General features: G+C 36.3%; 1 protein-coding gene across 2 annotated transcripts in view; it reads right to left on the bottom strand.

Moving 5' to 3' along the window:
- The window catches only part of LOC134534149 (dnaJ homolog subfamily C member 16), a 28,905-nt gene extending 12,854 nt beyond the window's left edge, over positions 1-16,051 (bottom strand). Inside the window, exons 1-9 of one of the 2 annotated variants that reach the window (XM_063372266.1) lie at positions 15,648-16,051; positions 13,116-13,182; positions 11,724-11,929; positions 9,872-10,152; positions 6,873-7,053; positions 6,559-6,760; positions 5,076-5,286; positions 3,390-3,592; positions 2,107-2,279 (exon numbers count right to left, since the gene is read on the bottom strand). In XM_063372266.1, coding sequence (XP_063228336.1) covers positions 2,107-2,279; positions 3,390-3,592; positions 5,076-5,286; positions 6,559-6,760; positions 6,873-7,053; positions 9,872-10,152; positions 11,724-11,929; positions 13,116-13,182; positions 15,648-15,793 — 1,670 coding nt within the window. In that variant the 5' untranslated portion in view covers positions 15,794-16,051. The remainder of the gene's footprint in view (positions 1-2,106; positions 2,280-3,389; positions 3,593-5,075; positions 5,287-6,558; positions 6,761-6,872; positions 7,054-9,871; positions 10,153-11,723; positions 11,930-13,115; positions 13,183-15,647) is intronic. The other variant, XM_063372267.1, reaches the window with a different exon arrangement.
- Between the last annotated feature and the right edge of the window lie 3,761 nt (positions 16,052-19,812).

The following is a 19,812-nucleotide window of genomic DNA, read 5'->3' as shown; positions in this document are numbered from 1 at the left end:
TAAAGCAGACGACAATGTTTTTGTTTGGCTGTGCGCGAATAAAAGTAGGTACGTTCTTTGTTTATGTGTATACGGTAAATACTAAATAGTGTACTAACAGTTCTGGAATGTATGTTTTACGAATATAGTACCTACACTACTGTTTGAAAGCAAATGAATCAGGTAATTTTTCAAATATTGCATGATTTTGTTTTGATACCTAGGCCTACTGTAATCACGGTTGAATTTTGTTTACTTTATCTGCCATGTTTGTTCAAATTATGATTTTACCGTATTTTCATTAACGTGAGTTTTTTTCATCACCACGTAAATTAATCTTAATGGAAATCTTTTTTCTAATTAATGTCTATATGATTTGCATATGTTATTACATTATTAGTAATAACAAGCAAATCATATAAAGACATTACAGTAGAATCCCAGTGCTAAGTACTTACAGGTACCTCAAGTTTTTGTACTTAGTACTGAAACATGCATACATATCTTTACAAAGAGAAAAAAATATATAAAAAAAATAGCTACAGGAGAGCCGCAATGCCATATGTATTCGCAACTGCGACTTGCTTTTTTCCCCTTGTCTAGTTCTCTGAGTATATCCACTTTTTCCTTAAGCGTGAATTGCTTTCGTTTCTTTTTATCTCCAGGATCATTCATATTGTAGCACAAATACAATGCGGTGTCTAAATAACCTGAAAATAAACTCAACAATAACAATAAACAATCCCGGCACAGACATCAAACAGTATTTTTAGCGTAGCGTAACACTTTTGTCTAAATAATTAATAGTTCTCTCAAACCTCCGTCTTTCGATGTATCGAATGGTGTTGTGTTGCTCACGTCGCATACTACGTACGGTATAATCTATGGTTGTGCGCGCAACTGTTTGTTAACTTTGTTTTGAGAATTTAGAGGTTAGAAAATACGTTGCGGTGGTATTTGTGTATCTTTGTTATACTACATTAATCATTTAGCTGGAAATTTATTTACCAGTTTAAGTAAATTTTGGTGTAGTAATGCCACGCTACTAGTAGAATTTATACGTTATAGTGAAAATATGATACTTTAAACTGAAACCGTTTTGCATGGCGAAGATACGATTTTTGGCGGGCACTTAAAAAAATTCGTTAAGTGAAATATACTTTATAATAAGGTACGTTATTGTACCGGTATTCTACTGTACATTTTTATTAAATTACGATTTCTTTTTCAACTAGAACAAACGAACTTCGGTAAGCTATTGAACTTTCGTTTGGCTCGAAATATTTCGCTAAAAACGAACTTCGACAGATGAAATTCTTACCGAAATCGAAAATGAAAGTAGCAAAATTTCGATTTCGGTATCGGTATACCGAACATTCGCACAACCCTAATATATATATATATATATTTTTTTAGATATTGTAAAATACAATTTTATGATGGCTACAACCATGGTTTCAAAAGAATAAAATATTTTCTCCTATATCACTCTTAAAAGTATTTAATACAACAGAATAAAGCAAAGGTATGGATTATTACCCACAAAAAGACATACAACCATCAAATTTGAAAGAATAAATTTTCCAAGTTTTTCCCATCAACCTCAAACGAACCTAAGTAATGGAATCAGTACCTATTATTTTAGTTGAAACTTTGCATTGTTTCTTTACATTATTCTGGGCTATTTGTACTAACCATCCTTTACCAGACGTAGTTGTCTACACTTGGAACGAAAACAACTTTGTATTACATAACCATACTTTTGTATTAAACAAATTACTTAGCACTGTAACTCCTATACAATTTATAGGGACTGTGAAGAAACTTTGTATTAATGAGAGTTTTGTACTAACAGGATTTATATTAACGAGATTTTACTGTATATTCAAAACGAGTAATAATAAACTGCTCTATGGCTTTACACTGTATGTACACAGTTGTAACATTGAGCAAACATGACTTGTAACTCGCCAGTAAAAAAAACCACCCTAAATAATCTGAACACAAATGGCTTGGTCTGTGCCAGGTTACGGAATGGAAAAAAAAAAAAAAAATCTGAAATAAAGAGCTCCGACCGACCGTATCATCGTGAGGGTAAAAGTGCACCGGCACAGTAACCTGGCTCACATGAGGTAGGACATGATGTATCCCGCGATGACGACGAAGACGACGGTGACCACCACGGAAATGACCGGCAGCAGCTGGTCCTTGGTGACGTTGTCCTTGAGGAAGTCTGCCGTCAGCAGCAGCTTGGTGAGGATGCGAGTCAGGATGCCCTGGGCATGCTCGTCTATCAGCTCCTGTACAACACCCACACACTGTACTACATCCTGTGCTTCATTGTCAGGCACGAGATCACGGTCAAAAAAACCTGAAGGGACCAAAATTTGTCACTTTGCAATAACGAGGTTTGTACCAACCATTCTATTACAAAATTAAAAATAATCTCTAAAAAAAATTTAAATACATTAAAAATATTTTTATATTTAAGTACATGTATAACACATCTAAAAATAAAATTGAATATGCTCCAAGAAAACTGCCACACAATTTTATACACCATTATATAAACATTTTATTATGGATTGTAAAATATAATTTTAGGATGACTACACTTGTAGCTTAAAAACAATATTTTGTACTGTTAATACATTTAAAGGATTTTAAAACAGGATAATAAAGAAAAAATTTTATAAATTACCTACAAAAATATATTAACATGTTTTCCCCTTCCAACACGGAACCAAAGCTATTGCATCAGTACCTATTATTTTATTTTAAACTTCACATTGTTTATTCACATTATTCTGGGATATTTGTGCTAACCATCTTTAACTTCATGCAGTTGTTTATTTTTGGAAAAGAAAAAAAAAACTTTGTATTACATAATAACCATACGTTTGTATTAAACAAACTTCGTAGCACTGTAACTCCTATGCAATTTCTAGGCACAGTGAATAACATTTTGTATTCATGAGAGTTTTGTATTACCAGGGTTTTTATTAATTAGGTTTCACTGTTATATGGTGAATTGAAATAAAACCTAAATAACACCAGAAAGCATATGAATGCAAATATAACACCGAAATGCAAGTGCAAACAAAATGCAACTAAAATCATGAAATTACGCAATGATTGGCTTGTAGAAGCCAACAGAGGAACGGATGACACAGCTGAATTTTTTCTGTTTGACCTCGACATTGTGTCGCTGATGCGATACCAAACTCTTCCAAATTTATTTTAATAATGTCAAAATGTCTGCAAACCAGTAAAACAACATATGCGCCTGTACAATCGTACAGCAACACAATTTTCCGTAAATTTCAGAGGTAAATCGTGAAAGTCGGCAAGTACGAGGACACAGGAAAACCATTCCCGTGGTTGAGTTCGGGCACACCGGCGACACAGACCTGCACCACGGCCTCGTAGGACAGGGCCTCAGAGTCGTGCAGCAGCCGCTGGATGGTCGCCTCCAGCCGCTCACGGGTCTCGTTCCACTCCTGGCTGGAGGACATGGTCCACGAGCGAGACAGCCACTCGTACTTTATGTGGCTGGCGTCCCGCCTCCAGATGAACACCACGTGCAGGAGGGGCTCCGCGGGGCTGCCTTCCCCTGGGCCCACCCCCGCCAACAAGACAAATAAACCACTGCTGCTACCATAAAACAAAAAAACTCAATGATTTCTTAAATGATAAAACTAGTTAATGAAGAACAGAACAAAGGTTCACAATTGTAACAAACACAGGGAAAAAAAAACTTGCAAAGGCTTAGAGTTGTCTGACTACTTCCCCTCCTCTATCAAGCACCATTCATGAAAACAGTAATTTTCGTTACACTCGACTTACCTGCTGTAAAAAACAAAAGTTTCACTTCAATGAGACAGAACATTAGCTACAGCTTTGTGCATTCATTTACATTAAAAAAAAAAAAAATTACAGTTGGGATTTAATACCAAGTGCAAAGGAAGGTTTAAATTGAAGGGACAGTTAAGTTTTTAATTTTTTTTTAAAATTGAGGTTTTGTGTCTCACCAACAACAAGTCATTATTAGACAGGAGCATACCCAGAATTTCATTTTGGGAAGGATGATAGAATCACACTATCCACAGTTTGCTTTCATATTCTTTCCATCTGTTGGTGGGAATGATAGAAGTTTTCAAGATTTTATGGAGGGGAACCCTGCCACCCCATCTTCCCCCACGTACACCTGTGATTACAGATGGTAACACAAGAGACCGACAAAGAATATTTGGAAAGGAATTAGCCATGGGCTATGACAAGGAACCATCCCAGCATTTGTCTGGAGTGATAGAAGTATAAATAAATATATTTTAAACCCCCTCCCCTCTCCTTGCAATCACTTTTTTTGTTATGTCGCTAAAATTATATGGTTATAAATAAATCTACTGATCAGAAAATTTAAGGTCATAACTAGAGACCCGGAAAAATTTCGCGGATTCGTCCGGCCTCAGGGCCATAGGTGTGTTCCACCCATGTTTACTTTCCCATTGGTTGATTTCTGAGCGAAAACACTACACGATTTGCTTACTCTCTCCTTTGCTGGGCATCGTTGGCTCGCGGTCGTAGAGGGGGCGTGTCCAAATAACTGCAGTCCAATTGTGAACACGGTGCGACTAAAGGAATTCGCGAAATTTCAGTATCTCTAGTCATAACTCTTCTGAATATGTAAAATTTTTAAAATGTAAATAGTACTTGTACCTAGTTACTTGAACTGTAACTTGTAAACGATTTATATCATCAAAAACAATGAAGTTTCCAATAAGTAGAGACCTGCAAAATTCGCTTATTCATTCGGTGATAGGCTAGAATTCAAACACATATACCTCTTAGATAATTTTGCTTTTGGCTTACTGTTCATCTGGACGAATCTCAACCAGTTATAAACCCTCAACCAAAGAAGGATTGAATCACAGACAAACCAGCTGAGAAGATGACTTACAAGTCGGCAGCCAATGAACTTGCGTTATTTGCCCGAGTGTAGAGGGGTATGTGCAGTCTATCCTGAAGGCCATCGAAACCGCGAATTTTGCAGGTCTCTACCAATGAGCTGTATCTCGGAAGGAGCCAACACTGACCGCCGGTGAGGGCGCTGACGAACTCGGCCTGCCTCTCCTGGAAGACGTAGGCGTACCGCACCCGGTCCGCACTGTGCGGGGACTCCTGGGCGAACTGGCGCAGCGCCCGGCGCGGCTCGTCGTGGCCGGGCGTGTCTCGGCACACCAGCACCACGCACAGGCGCTTGCGCGGCCGCGCCCACTCGGGCGGGCACAGAGTGTCCAGCATCTCCTGCAACGCCCGTCCGCCCCGGCTCCCGATCCTCCCGTCCCCCGGGCCGCTTCGACCTTTGAATATATATACTGTATAGAAGTCGCGAGTGGATAGGATTTACACTACGTTTTTTCAGGAGCGTATGATGAGCAGCTTGGGAACTTCACCGCTGCAGTGCGCTGCCGTAACGCATTGTATTTTCTCAGGTTGTTATTTGCACGTTAAGAGCGCAGCACTGTCGCCCGCTGTCATTCCCCCGCATCCCCCCCACCAATCATTCACTGCCGCTCAAGGTCGTTCAACGGGAGTTTGTGCGTCACAAAACTGTAGGGGATGAGATGTGGGGTAAAGGGTGGGTGGAGGACAACACGGTGAATTAACCAACTACCTCAAACCGTATTAGAAATTTTAACCTGGGCTGGCGACCTCTATACAGTATATATATTCAAAGCTTCAACCAAGCACCACGCTGGAACTACAGTGGCGCGGCACAGGGTCGGGGGGGAAACCATACCATTTTCTTTCTTGGAACCGGCTTTTTCTATTCCTTCAGTTATTCTGGTTTTCAGCATGTTCAAATGTAAGTCATACAACATCCCACTTTCTGCCACTCGTGTTCAACCAGAAAAGTTATAACATCAAAAAACTGAAGTCCAGCAAATCTGCACATCTGACTTGGGACTTAACCACAGAAAGGGCATTTCCCCAGAGGAAGAGGATTCTCCACAGAATGGGTGTTTCACTTTGGAAAAGGATTTAACTATTTAATATATATTTTTTTTAATTTTAGAGGGATATTCAGCTGGTTATAATTCACAACTTATTTAGATAACTTACATTATAATATCATGATTAGTATATAGTTTTTTTTGTTCCTGTAAATCACAACAAAAAATTTATGAACAAACTTTTGTTATTAAAGTGGAATTAGACCTTTTATTAAAAAGTTATGATTCTATTTTTTAAAAAAAATGTTTTTTTTTTTTTATAAAAACCACTTGGTTGGATACAAATAAATTTCTAACCAATCACACACTGCTCATCTGTGACAGCACTGCATAAATTGTGAACATGATAAGACTTCCCGATTAGAAATGTAATCCATTTCCATCACAACGCAGGCGCGAAGTTACTGTAAAGAGCATCCAAACTTTGTTTGGCTAGACTGGTGGATTGGTAATACATTTGTTATTCGTGTATTGCCCAGGTTTTGTTTACTCAAACCCAATACGTATAATGAGAATGATACTTAAAGACTTAATTTGTGGGCACTCATGCAAATTCACATACCTGGGAAGAAAGTCTTGGCAACAGAAGGTACTTATTACTGTTTATAATGTCTTGCATGGTCTTGATGGGCATATCAGACATGCTCAAGCTAGCAGCCGGCCTGTTAACATTCTCATTGAACAGCAACAATGTTTCTATGTCACTAGGAACTTTAAAACGTTTCTGGATATTTTTGCTGTTGGCAGAATTCAGCTGTACAAACCTAGTAACACAAAGTTGTTGTTAAGTTGAGTGTTTAATGCATGCCCTTGTTCCAATACAAAAAAAAAATATTACAGTTATGAAAATTTAAATAGTCAACACCAATTACTCACCCAAAAGCGACTCTGTCTCGATAATAAAATGCCATTAACAAGTAACGTAACCTGACGGCTTCATGGCGCTCAAATATCAAAGCTCGTACACGATTATCCACCCATCCACTCAAGAATACATCCACATTATCATCATTAATGGGCTGTACCATTCTGTATGGAAATTTACTGCGTACAAACTCTGAAAATAAAAAAAAATAAAAATTTGAACCCTGTATGCAATAGTGGACATATTATTTAAAAATACATATCCTGTTGAAGGTATTGTATAATATGTATTCTTGCATAGAATTTACCATAACTTCAGAGAGAAGGTGAAACATTAAATACAAACTCATAGAAAGTACTAATAAAAAGTATAAGTTGCAATCTCCTAAATTAACTAAAAAATTTAATTTCTTTGCTAGAATCCCTTCATTAAGTTCAGCTAACAGACAATGCATGCAAACACAAAATATGTAGGTATTGATACTATTATTTTTACTTGAAACTAAGGCACCACCAATTCTAAGAAACCCTCCCTCTATTCATCCTCTCCCTAAAAAAAATAGGAATTGAAGAGTAAGCAACATTTTTTTTTTAAACTGTGAATAAAAATTTTTGGTGCATTTCTCTTAAATAGTTCATGACCCTACAATCACTGGCAGGTTTCGGGAACAGATTTTATCGGTGAGTCATAATCTGATATGTATGTTACATTCCCACAGAACTCCTCAAATAAATAGTGCGTGACTTACACAATGGACACCATAGTGTTTTTGTGATTGAAAGTTTTTTGTGCAACAGATGGACTAAAAAAAAACTTTACTTTTTTTTTGCAATGTGCCCTGGTAAACCATAGGAACATGAACCAAAACTTTGGTGACATGAAAGTGAAAATTAAGTTTATTTGGATATTTCTCCCCTACAAACTTTAATGTATTATACATGAAAATAAAGCTGTAGATGTGGGTTTTACATGAATTACAGTACCATTATGAAAATATTTTTTATAGCAACATATCAAATTCCTGGAAATATGGTGTCCACGAGCATGTTTGGCAATGTTCTTTTTACATTAGAAATATTCTGGAAAGGCCAATTGCAGCAATGAATTTCCAAACATTGCAACGGAAATATTTTTTTAACTTTTTTGTTACTAAACCTAAACAACAGTTTTGAAGTAGTGTTCTTTTAATTTAATTATTTCCAATTAAAATCTGAAATTGATTAAATGTTAACACGTGATTATAAACAAAGTCAAATATGAATTGTGTAATAAAATTGCATCATAAAAAGTGGACATTTTAAGATGCTTCAACTTTCACATCTATTGCTCTATAATAGAATTTGTGAATTACTGCAAGATTTGATGGATTTATTGTTTTCACCATTTGAGATAATGTTCTAGTTGATACATAAAAACATCAGCATCTTGGACATTTTATTTACAATGGTGTATATTTGCATATTGTTTCCATCGCAGTCAGAATAAAATTATTTTAGACATTTCCTCTTTTTATGTTATCCTGGTTATTACATACTTTTTTTCCTGGTCCATTGAAATATGTAAAAATGAGGTTCTACTGCAGACCTGCCAACATTCAAATTTAAAAAATCATGAGGTCCTCGATAAAAATTTTCAGGCCCATAAATACAGGTTATATTTAAAAAACAACAAATGAGAATCTTTAAATTTAAGTGACATACCTGTACATATGTTACATGGTGTCTGCTTCAAAATTTATTTCAACAAATTAAAGGTTGCAGATTTAATTTAGTTGAACATAATTTAGCGCTGTCGTGTAGTGATCATGCAGGACCGCAACTAAAAAAGATGTAAAATAACATTCTGCTCGTGTAACACTATTATCACTGTTCACAGCAAAATTAATTTTTTTATTGGAAGCAATACACTTCACGTGTTAGTTGTGTTTTTTTTTGTAGCGACACATTTCACAATGTCTCCTCTTCCACTATGCGAGATAGAAAAATCAGCACGGCACACGCTACAAAACGCAAAATTGCTTCCTTTACGTGACTCGAGTATTGATGGAAACTCGTTACTGTAAGCTTTCGTAAAACTTGTTTTGTAACTAAACAAAATCTTGGGGCCCCGAAAAATCGTGAGGAAACACTATTTTGGCGTGAGGGCGTGAGATGGACCTTAAAATCGTGAGCCTCACACCAAAATCGTGAGAGTTGGCAGGTCTGCTACTGTATGTAAGTTTTCAATACTTCTGAAAAAAAACTCTCTGACAAAACCCTTTGAATGTAGCTATTATTTAAAGCATAATGATATCAACAAAATGCAAATTTTTTAAAAAAATATATTTCATTTCTTAAACGAATAACTGTATTGTAACAAACAATACTGAAGGTAACATAAATGTTTATTAAAAACATTGTATCTACTTTATGGGGTTGAATCTTTTACCTACAAACAGCACAACACTCCACTTTCCATTTTTTCTGTACAGCGGAACATTTATTGCTCGATCTCAATAAGGAGACAGCGGTGGTCGAGTGACCAAACCACTTGCCTACCACCGTGGTGATCCAGGTTCGATCACCACCATGTCAAAACACAGATTTTATTTGCACGCTGGGAAACGACGCGGACATTGCGGAGAGCCGGCGGATTTCATTCAGGGCACTCCCGTTTCCCCGTGCTTATCGGTCTACAAGTCTTATTGCCTGCCTGGCAGCGTACTTTTGCCATAGACCGCGCCACAACTATGTTAATGATAAAAATCTGAAAATACCTTTATTATATGCTCTTCAACTTCCTCTTTTCATCAAAAGCGGCGGAGATAAGAAATTCCAAATACTTTAGGAGATATCGCCGTTCTTAATTTTGCTATACAAGAACTGTGTAAACATTCGACCGGCGCCATTTTTTTTTTATTGCCACGTGTTCTGCATTTGACCAGGATGAGAGCCGACTAATGTAATTTTTTTTTATCAGTACTTTAATTTGTTATGTTTTGCGCGCGACAAGACGAGCGGGCGACACCCACCCACGATGCGCTGCAGGCTGAAGGAGGCGTCGCCGTAGAGGAAGGCCTTGCCGTCGACGACCAGGGCGACGGCCGGCAGCACCTTCACGCCCAGCTTGCGGGCCAGCGGCTGCTCCTTCTCGGCGTGCACCGTGGCCAGGCCCAGCCCCAGGGGCCCCAGCTCCTCCGCCGCGCGCCGCCACACCGGCTCCACTTGCAGGCAGGGGAAGCACCAGTCCGAGTAGAACAAGACCAGGTGCGGCACGCGGCGGCTCCGCGGCACCAGCTTGCTCTCGTAGCCCCTGCGCCGCACCCGGGCACCCCGCATGACCCCCCCCCCCCCTCACATACATGACTACACACAGAGAGAAAAAAATACTTTTTTAAGATGTCGGAAAATTTTTTAAAATACCCTAAGGGGCTATTAATTTTCAACATTTCTAAACGGCAACGCTCCCCGCATGGACCCCCCCCCCCCCCCCCCCCTCACATACATATACTACACACAGAGAGGAAAAAATACCTTTTTAAGATGTCGGAAAATTTTTTAAAATCCCTAAGGGGCTAATACTTTTCAACATTTCTAACCCTTCAAATCACCCCGCCCAAAATTAAAAATTCTATCCTGCTCTGATTTCATACAATTTCTTGTAGTTTTCCACTGTTTGTCGTGGAAAAAAAATTCAATATCGCAAATTAATAAGGAAAAAAAACGCAGATTAAACCCCACGATACACGTAAATAGGTTATAATGGAAAACACGATGACAACGGCACCGACTAACACATTCAAACTTCAAACATCAGACAGCACAAGAATTCCGTGGAAGGAATTTAATCATGAAAATTATAATAGCACAGACGAACACAGTGGGTTAACAATGACGAGACAGTTTCAACAATAAAAGTAAATGCAGGCAGACAAAGCAGCAAATATACGAACACAACAATGAAGATAACCAGATGTTATGGACAACACGTCATGATCAACAACACCGATGAACACAGTGGTTCCCTATGACAAAAAAATTGCGATGTTTCGGAATCTGGCATCTGTTCCCGTAATCATGACAAACACTGCAAAACTTCAATGGTGTGTGTCCAAGAAATTGTATTTAATCAAAATTCCCTGTTGCATGAACAATTTAAAGAACTTATATAACCTGCTCCTCACTCTTATTCTTTGAATTTGAATTCTCCCAGTAATCTCTTTGCTTTTGGTAGTTTGCTACAGTTAACTGAAACACAAATATATTTATAAAGGTAGACATCTCCTTACTAAACTATAACATACAAGAAAAAAAATACAATATTTAATTCTGATGAAAGAAAAAGAATAATATAGGAACTGCACATAAATTTTAGCACATGACCAATGCAAAGTCAATTATTAACAACTCATTGCTAGAAATGAATATTTTATTAATATAACATAAAATAATTTTTTGAGAAACATATCTTCCAAACAAAGTTGTACTAAACATGGAACCACATTTTCTTTGTAACGTTATTGTGGAAATGTCTCATTTTCTTCACCTAGTAAAGCATAAGTTTTAGCATGCGCTCGTGAAGTTTATTTTCAATGACTTCTTACAAATGTTGAAAAACATTTAATGAAGATTTTAATTATTTTTTCTGATGCTGTGCTGCTAAGTAAATATTCAATTCCTGCAACCTTAATTACTATACCAATAAATGTTACCAATATTACTTTAACCAACTCCTAGTGGGATTTTTAACTTTCATCTTGGGTATTTACTTTTTCTCATCCACACAGACTACCTAACATGGGTCAATCCAATTTACCAAGAAAACTAGCCCGTAACCACTCAAAATTATAAAACTACTGAATCATGCAACGTAGAACTAATTACCTTGTAGTAATGCTCAGTTTGTGAAACAGTGTTATGTCGTGATCCTGGTAATGAAACTTGAAGCTTCCGAAATTCGGCCCAAAGAGGTCGTCCAATGGGTCGTACTTCCGATACTGGCTGTAATCTTTTTTGTTCCTGTGAAGTGCTTCATTTTCTGTGATCCCGAAATTGTCATAATTTTTCCTTCTTTCCGGGTCTGTCAGCAACTAAAATCGAGCAAACAAAATTCAGGAAATTGACAGTGTACATCACCATAAATTGTTTTACTAACTACAGAATAAAAAACTTACGTGTTAAACAATTATAGCTACCTCTCTAACACACAATAATAATAAAACCTGCAGGTGGGGTTGTGCCTGTACATAGAACATTTTGCAGCAGGACAACTTAAGAAGATAGTCTCACCATAATCATAGTGTGCTCCAAACCAACAAGGTGATTATGAAATTTCCTTACATAAACATTCCCTAACAATTACCAGGACATACTGTTGTCTTTTTGACTTGAACAGCAAGGAATTTGGGCTTGAGATAACGTTTAATTTTGGTTTAAAGTCCTCTATAGCACGTCTGCTCAGATATAGTGAGAAACACAATGTTTGAAGGGCAGACTGATAGTAAAATATACCTACTGCACAAAAGTTGGGTTTCTAGTAACAACACGTCTATTTAAAACCGAAGAAGCTTCTATATAAACAACTTTTGACAAGCAATACAGTTTGAACATAAATCTTAACAATTAAAGATTTATTTATTAAATATTTTAGTTCAAACAATCATCACACTAATTGGCACTCTGGCATTATGTGAATATGGCGAAGTAAAAGCAAAATATTGCCTTATTGTGAAAATATGGTTGTACCCGCATAACAACCAAAAATAAACAAATTTATACAAGATATATCTTGCTGCTAGGTACGGCCAAACATATGACACCCATCAATGCTTGCAGGATTTTTTTAAATAGATATATTTCAGAGTATAATTTGTCTGATTCAAATTTAACATTAACTGAAAAAAGCAGAATGTGTAAACACATTTCAGAGGTTTCACAAATAAATTTAGTAAAAAAAAAACCCTTGAAAAAAATAATGATACTAGAATAATAGATGCACCAGTTTAAACATTCACATCTATCGAAAACAAAATTCTGACACACATTATTAGTAACTCTGCAGTGGAAATGGAAAATATTTCTAATAAGAAAGTCTGTTGCATCTGCCATTCTTGTCATGCTGATGACATAGATCTGTTGCACATAGCTCATTGGAAATCTTTACGTAGCCACCATTACCCTACTGCGATTCCAGCATAATGAAACTCATCAATGAAATTCTTCTTAATCTACCACAGTTGTACATAAGAAAAAACTGAATTCACTAGATGAACTTACTTCGTACGCTTGCGTGATCTCCACAAACTTATTTTCTGCCTTGGGGTCATTGTTTTTGTCAGGATGCCTGCAACACACAACCCACGCCACTTCATGCTGCGCGAATGAACTGCGACAAGACAAGCTGCAAATGACCTACGTGTACTGCATTACCTAGCTAAGTTCCTAAGCATGTTGGGTTTTAAGATGCACAATTACGGATATGAAGATTCCGTTAATACTTGTAATTCTATTAAATAAAGATGTTAAGGTGCTTTTTCCACCAAAATACTTTTTATAATTTCTGTTACATGCAGAAAGTGAGCAATTGGATGATATTGATAAAAAATTTCAAAGTAGACCTATAAAACTGATAATGTCACATGATGTAATTTACTATTCTCTGAATGAATGAAAAACAATTAAGAGTTAATTTATTGCTTCAGACACATTAAGTTATATGTCTACATCATTTCACACTTTTTTTTAACATTTGTAGTAATGAAAAAACTATTGTTCATCAAAATAATTAGGTGAGTGCTGTTCCAACCTTCTCTCACTGTACTGTTAAGTGTCGATTGAATTCATTCACCTTAACCAGAAATTCATTTATCTCCAAAGGATTTCTAGAACATGGCAATTGTCAGTGTCACACTTACACTGGAACTGTTTACATGAGCGTTAATTTTAATGACAAGTTCAAACTACGATAGTCAGTACATTGTGGAGTTCGGAGGATGCTTACACAGTTAATTTATACTCTGACCAACAATGAAAAAAGCAATTTTTATGATTATATATTTTATTATAACAACCCTATGTGGTTAATATTTTACATATCTGGAAATACTGTCGTAGAAGGTAACTAGCACTTAGGTGCCGCCAATATTTCTTAATTATCTTGACAAAGAACATTTTTTTCAAATTCAGACTGAAATTTTCTAACTTTTGAATTACAAATCTGCATAGCTCTGCTTCACAAAATGCCATAGAAACAGCATGGATGGTACAACCTTAAGTAATTCTAATAAAGTAGAGCCACTTTTCTAAATAAAAAAAAAAATTAAAAATTCTAAAATGCTATTTTTAATTCCCGACATGTTTTTCAATCATTCTCTACGAGGATAATGCAATATTTAAAGTAGTTTAACAATTGTAACAAGTGGTAAGGTTATGTTACATATTACAAATAAAGTGTTACTATTGTGTGAATGGTCAGCGAGGTTAAATTAAGTACATTCAAAATACTTTATAATAGTGTGGATGGTTGGTTACATTAAAATAACTGTAAAATTTTTACAAAGATTTGTAAAGAATTACTTATCATTATAAAATGTTAACTCAATCTTACCAACCATCTTTACTATTTTATAGTGCTTTTAACGTAGCTAACAAACTGTTCATACAATCTAAAAGCATTTTAAATATCTATAAACTAACCTAACCAACCATCCATAATTTATAAAATAGGTAAATATGTAGTGTACGGATTAGCGCCAAAAAAAATCGTACAAATATAAAATAACTTTCATTATATGCTCTTTTACGTCCTCTTTTCATAACCGCCTGCGGAGATAAAAAATTCCAATTACTTTTGGAGATATCGCCGTTCTTATTTTGCAATACAAGCCCTATGTAATCATTCAACTGACGCCATTTTATATTTTGCCGTGTGTGCGTGAATGCCTAAATAACAGAGAACGCCGCATCAGTGCACAGCATGAAAATTAAAAAATTCCATATCTCCTAAAGTATTTGGAATTTCTGATCTCTGCCGGGTTTAATGAAAAGAGGAAGTTAAAGAGCACAGAATAAAGGTATTTTTGGAATTTAAAATTTTTTTTTAACAAATATTGCCCAAATATGGAAATTAAAAAATTCTATATCTCCTAAAGTATTTGGAATTTCTTATCTCCGCAGGCGGTTATGAAAAGAGGACGTAAAAGAGCATATAATGAAAGTTATTTTATATTTGTACGATTTTTTTTGGCGCTAATCCATAAACTACATATTTACCATAAAATATTGTTAATGCAGCTACCCTATCTTTAATAAACCAAATCTAAATACCTAAATCTTTAAAATGATAGATTATTGGTAAACATGTCAAAGTAAAATAACTAATTTTGGAATTTTTATTATAACTTTATGGAAAAGTGGCTCCTCCAGAATTATCCAATTTTCTGCTTAACAGAGTTTTGCTCTTTATTTTTTTTTTGCTATTTAATAAAATATTTCTATAAGGAAAATGCTGCAGATGGACAGGTGAGTTCTCGTGCTCACTCTGAGTCTCACTCCAAGAAACATGAGTGGTGCAGAATAAATATAGATACAAGATAATAAACTGCATTTCCCATTAAATCGACAGACATTAGTAGCAGCCCCACAGGACAATGTTTGGAACTAGTTAGTTAACAAATACATAGTTCAATTTAAATGTCCAGCAAAACAGATTACATAGCAAACCAAGTACAGAATCTAGAGTGCAAAATTAGCTTTACGAATATTATTAAGTAGAATTATACATACAATCAAACAGCAAAGTATGCTTACCATTCCTTAGCTAATTGTTTATAAGCTTTCCGTATTTCCTGAACAGTAGCAGACTTTCTAACGCCGAGAATTTTGTAGGGATCACCTAAACCCTGAACACCCAATATTATGACAATAAAAAAAATTGATTGTCTCTGCCATCTCATTTCTTCTTAATATATTCCTACAGCATTAAAAAATTTACATTAACAGTTTAAAAGCGTATTTTTTAACTTACGCCTTTAACAACAAATATCGATCACATACACCATTTTTAAAGTGTGATTAACAATTCAGGATAGCCAACTATCCTCAAGCAATATTTTGACGCGTTTTAAAAGGGCACAGAATATAAAAATATATAACAAAAATATCGAGAAAAGGTACGGAGATAGGCTGGTCAAAGCGTCAAAGTAGAATGCGGTAGAATGATTTTTCATTGCACTCTAACTCAACCAGGTAAAATAAATTCAAGATGGCTGCATTATTAGAACCAGCTGATGAGTAGTACACTCAATTTAATGAACAAAGTTTTTTGAAGATATTTAAGAAAAAATGTTGCTAGATTGCTAGATTGATTTTGCTTGTGTGATATTTTTTTTAATAAACAAGTGGATAGCCATAAAACAAATTCAGTTTTAAATAACTTTTTAAGGACCTTGTTCGGCTCCATATTTAGACGCCGTTTGTTTCAAAAACCAGTCGTGGATGACAATCTAACCAGCCAACAGCTGGAAATTACGTTACGATTGTTGCATTATGATTATTTTACATTACTATTACTATTGTCAGGTTAGTGAAAAACTATAATCTTGAGTTAAAACCATGAAATTTTCTATTAATGGCATTTGGTAACTTGGAGACTACATAAGTAAATTATATTTACATGTTGGTTAATTTTTTTTAATGCCCATTAGGTATGAAAGCTAAAAAAAAGTGATAATGGAGACCAATTAAGTATTGTAGAATTATATATATATTAAAATTTTAACATATATATTTTTTTCAAAGGCGGATCCAGGATAGATTTCTGGGTGGGGCACTGGTAGTCTGTACCTAGCATAGTACTAGTTTATGACTTCAGAAGTCGTATTATACAGTGTATATTTTACTCTTCTGGGGGGAGGCGCATCTCCCTGTACCCCTTCTAAATCCGCCTATGGCATTCTCGTTTTGATACAGGCGCAGAATCCACTTGAACAAACCAGTGGCATAGCCAGGATTTATGTATGGGGGGTGTTAAGAAGCATGCCTCCCCGTATTAAAGCCCCGGGAAAATTTGGATTTTAAGGTGTAAAATAGTGCTATTTTAGCAGTTTTCGGTACTTAAATTTAAATATTGTAATGGTAAAATTTTTATTAATTTTAATATGAAATTTGTTTGAGTGATGAATAAGAAATTAATTAAAGATTTGGTGCTAAGGGGCCGGGGGGGGGGGGGGGGTTGAACCCCTAACCCCCCCCCCCCCCCCCGGCTACGCCCATGGAACAAACTACAATGTTGCATTATGCCTGTGCGACTGCATGCACATAAAAGTCATAAGCCTTGGTGGTGCCAGAGGAGAAGTTAATGTAGGAGTTTCAACAGTCATCTAGTGCAGTGGTGCCAACTGACAAACCGCGGGCCACATCTGATCAGCAACATGTTTCTTGCGGCCCATGAAAATAATATTTAAAAAAAATATATGATTAGAAAAACTCTCGTGTATTAGCCATTTTTGTTTACCTGTAAGTAGGGTAATTTGTCAGTAGACTCTGTTCTGAAGCAATGGTATTATCACTTAATTATATTTTTGTAATACATATATTTTTTCATGGTAACGCTCCTTGGATGAAATCTTTTTCAATTTTTTTATGTAAATACTATTTTTAATTTTTTTTTTGTGTAACATCTTAGCTTTCGTTATACTGCATTTGGTTGGCTTAATTTCGTTAATGTGACAGAAGTAAAGAAATGGAAATGTGTAACGGATGGTGCTTCTTTCTATGGAGGATGGCGCGAACCAAAGTTCGTAATTAAAAAGGGAAACTACCCTATATAGTATTTACGGTTTAATAAATTTTAACAAGTATTTTTTCAAGTCTTCTTTGCTTTTATCGGAGCTGTTTCATTATATAGTATAAAATTATGGTCTGCTGATAAAATGATTCGATGGTCGATGTAGCTGATTCTGCAACGAATCTAGCAGCGGGTGCAGAAATTACACGTGATCGCGTCAAGAAAGTTAGTTGAAAACACAATAAATTTTTGCATATTTATCACGCTCGGCATTATTTTAAATAATTCTACGTTCAATTTCGTGTCCGAGTTTCGCATTATACTTACACATATCCCTCACTTAGCACGACTAATTCGTTCCTAAAAATGCTCGTGTTACCTATTCGAAATCGCGTATTCTGAAGCATTAGTTTCCATAAATAACAAGGCTAATTTATTTAATGTGTTCCAGAATTGTGCAGGAATATACTTTACATAATATAAATGCATTGAATAACACTAAACTATAAATATGTCACACCATTTATCATCTGTATATGCCTCTCATCGCACTTTGTATGACAAATACGACACTGCATAATGGGAGATACGTATGGTTATGTACTTTATCGTCAGTCGGCTGGCTGACTTGCCCGCCTGGGCGTGATCTTCAACTCACGTTGCGTACTTTTCCAAACCATCCTTTACTGATTGTGAAACCTATATTACTGTCGGGATGATTATAATTTAATTTTTCAAAAATTAAAGGGCTTATTCGCGTATCACCACCTGGTTCATACCAATCCTGTAGAGCCAAATTTTTTCATTGCAACATTCATTTAACAACCTTTTACACATGAATCATCTGTTCATTTCTGTTCCGGTATCTAATGTCAAATATATTCCCGCTAGTACAAACAACAGCATCAGACTTATATAAACTTTTGGCAAGAGTCCTTATTTCGTACGATTGTGCTTAAAACTAAAGGGTTGACTTGCTTAAAACTAAAGTGGGACCAACATAAGCACGGCCTTCATGAAAATCTGCGCATTAATACTTCTAGTTGTGTCTCAAATACTTGAACACGGTGCATTATGAGTGATGAAGCATGTACAGTTACCGGCAGCTGAATGGGCGGACACATTTTTTGAGTGAATTCCCTGCCACTGGCTAAACTGAGTTCACGGCCCGGTCTGTGGCCAGGCAACGGTACGGCACAGCGGCATACGCGCGGACGTAAAAAAACATTTGGTCTTTTACACTCCATAGCCGCAATTTAACTTGCCACAGCTGATGTTTGTACAAAAGCCGATAGCGTAGACAGACCTGCGCGCGATTCTCTCTCTCTCTCACCCCCCCCCCCCCCTTTTGTTTGAATAAATGTATCCCACAGCACATGTTCACAGAAGTTGAAACAAACTTCGTGGCGTCGTGCTCGACTTTTTTTTTTTACCTGCCGAGATTTCGTGCTAACTGAAGTTTACAGACGTGCTAATTGAGACTGGGGCAGTAAAATTAAAATCGCGCTAAGTGAATTCGCACAATCTGAAGCCGTGCTAAGTGAGGGATGTACCTATGTGTATTTGCAACACGAGAACATACGAATTTGCTCGTTACCGAGGTTAGATGTTAACATCTCTGGCAAGTATTTAAAGACTCACTTTTTTTATTCATATCATGCCACTTACTGATTTTATTGGTTTATTTTCAGAATAATATGTTTAAAAATCGTTATTAGAAATGCAATATTTATTAATGTGTGACTGATATTTATATTACTTTGAATAATGATATCGCTGCCACGCTGCTCGAAGGCACCGTCAACCCCGCTATGCTGTCAGATCGCTCGCTGCCGTCACTTTGCCTGTAAACGAAACCAACTGGACTTAGAAATTTCGGCGAGTCCCTCAAATGTGTTTTAACGGCGGAAATAGAGACAACACTTAGTGGTAGTGTGGGGTAGCAGTATTCAAGTTGAATTAGCATGAGTAGTATTTCTTCTTTGAGAAATAGTACGCGTTGATAGTGAGGGACCGAAGTTATGACGGAAGACAAGACAAGCGAGTGATGGTGACGCAGCGTGACGTGAATGACGTTAATCGAACTTGGGCATTTTTGACGTGACAACGTCTAATAAATCGATGAACGCCGGCTGCACTCACGAAAAAGGATGACTCGTTGTCCCGTTACGATCATTGTCCCGTTAC

This window comes from Bacillus rossius, chromosome 7 (genome assembly GCF_032445375.1).
Source record: "Bacillus rossius redtenbacheri isolate Brsri chromosome 7, Brsri_v3, whole genome shotgun sequence".
NCBI lineage: Eukaryota > Metazoa > Arthropoda > Insecta > Phasmatodea > Bacillidae > Bacillus > Bacillus rossius.
The sequence above is the reverse complement of the archived record's forward strand: the minus strand, read 5'-3'. Positions and strand labels throughout refer to the sequence as shown.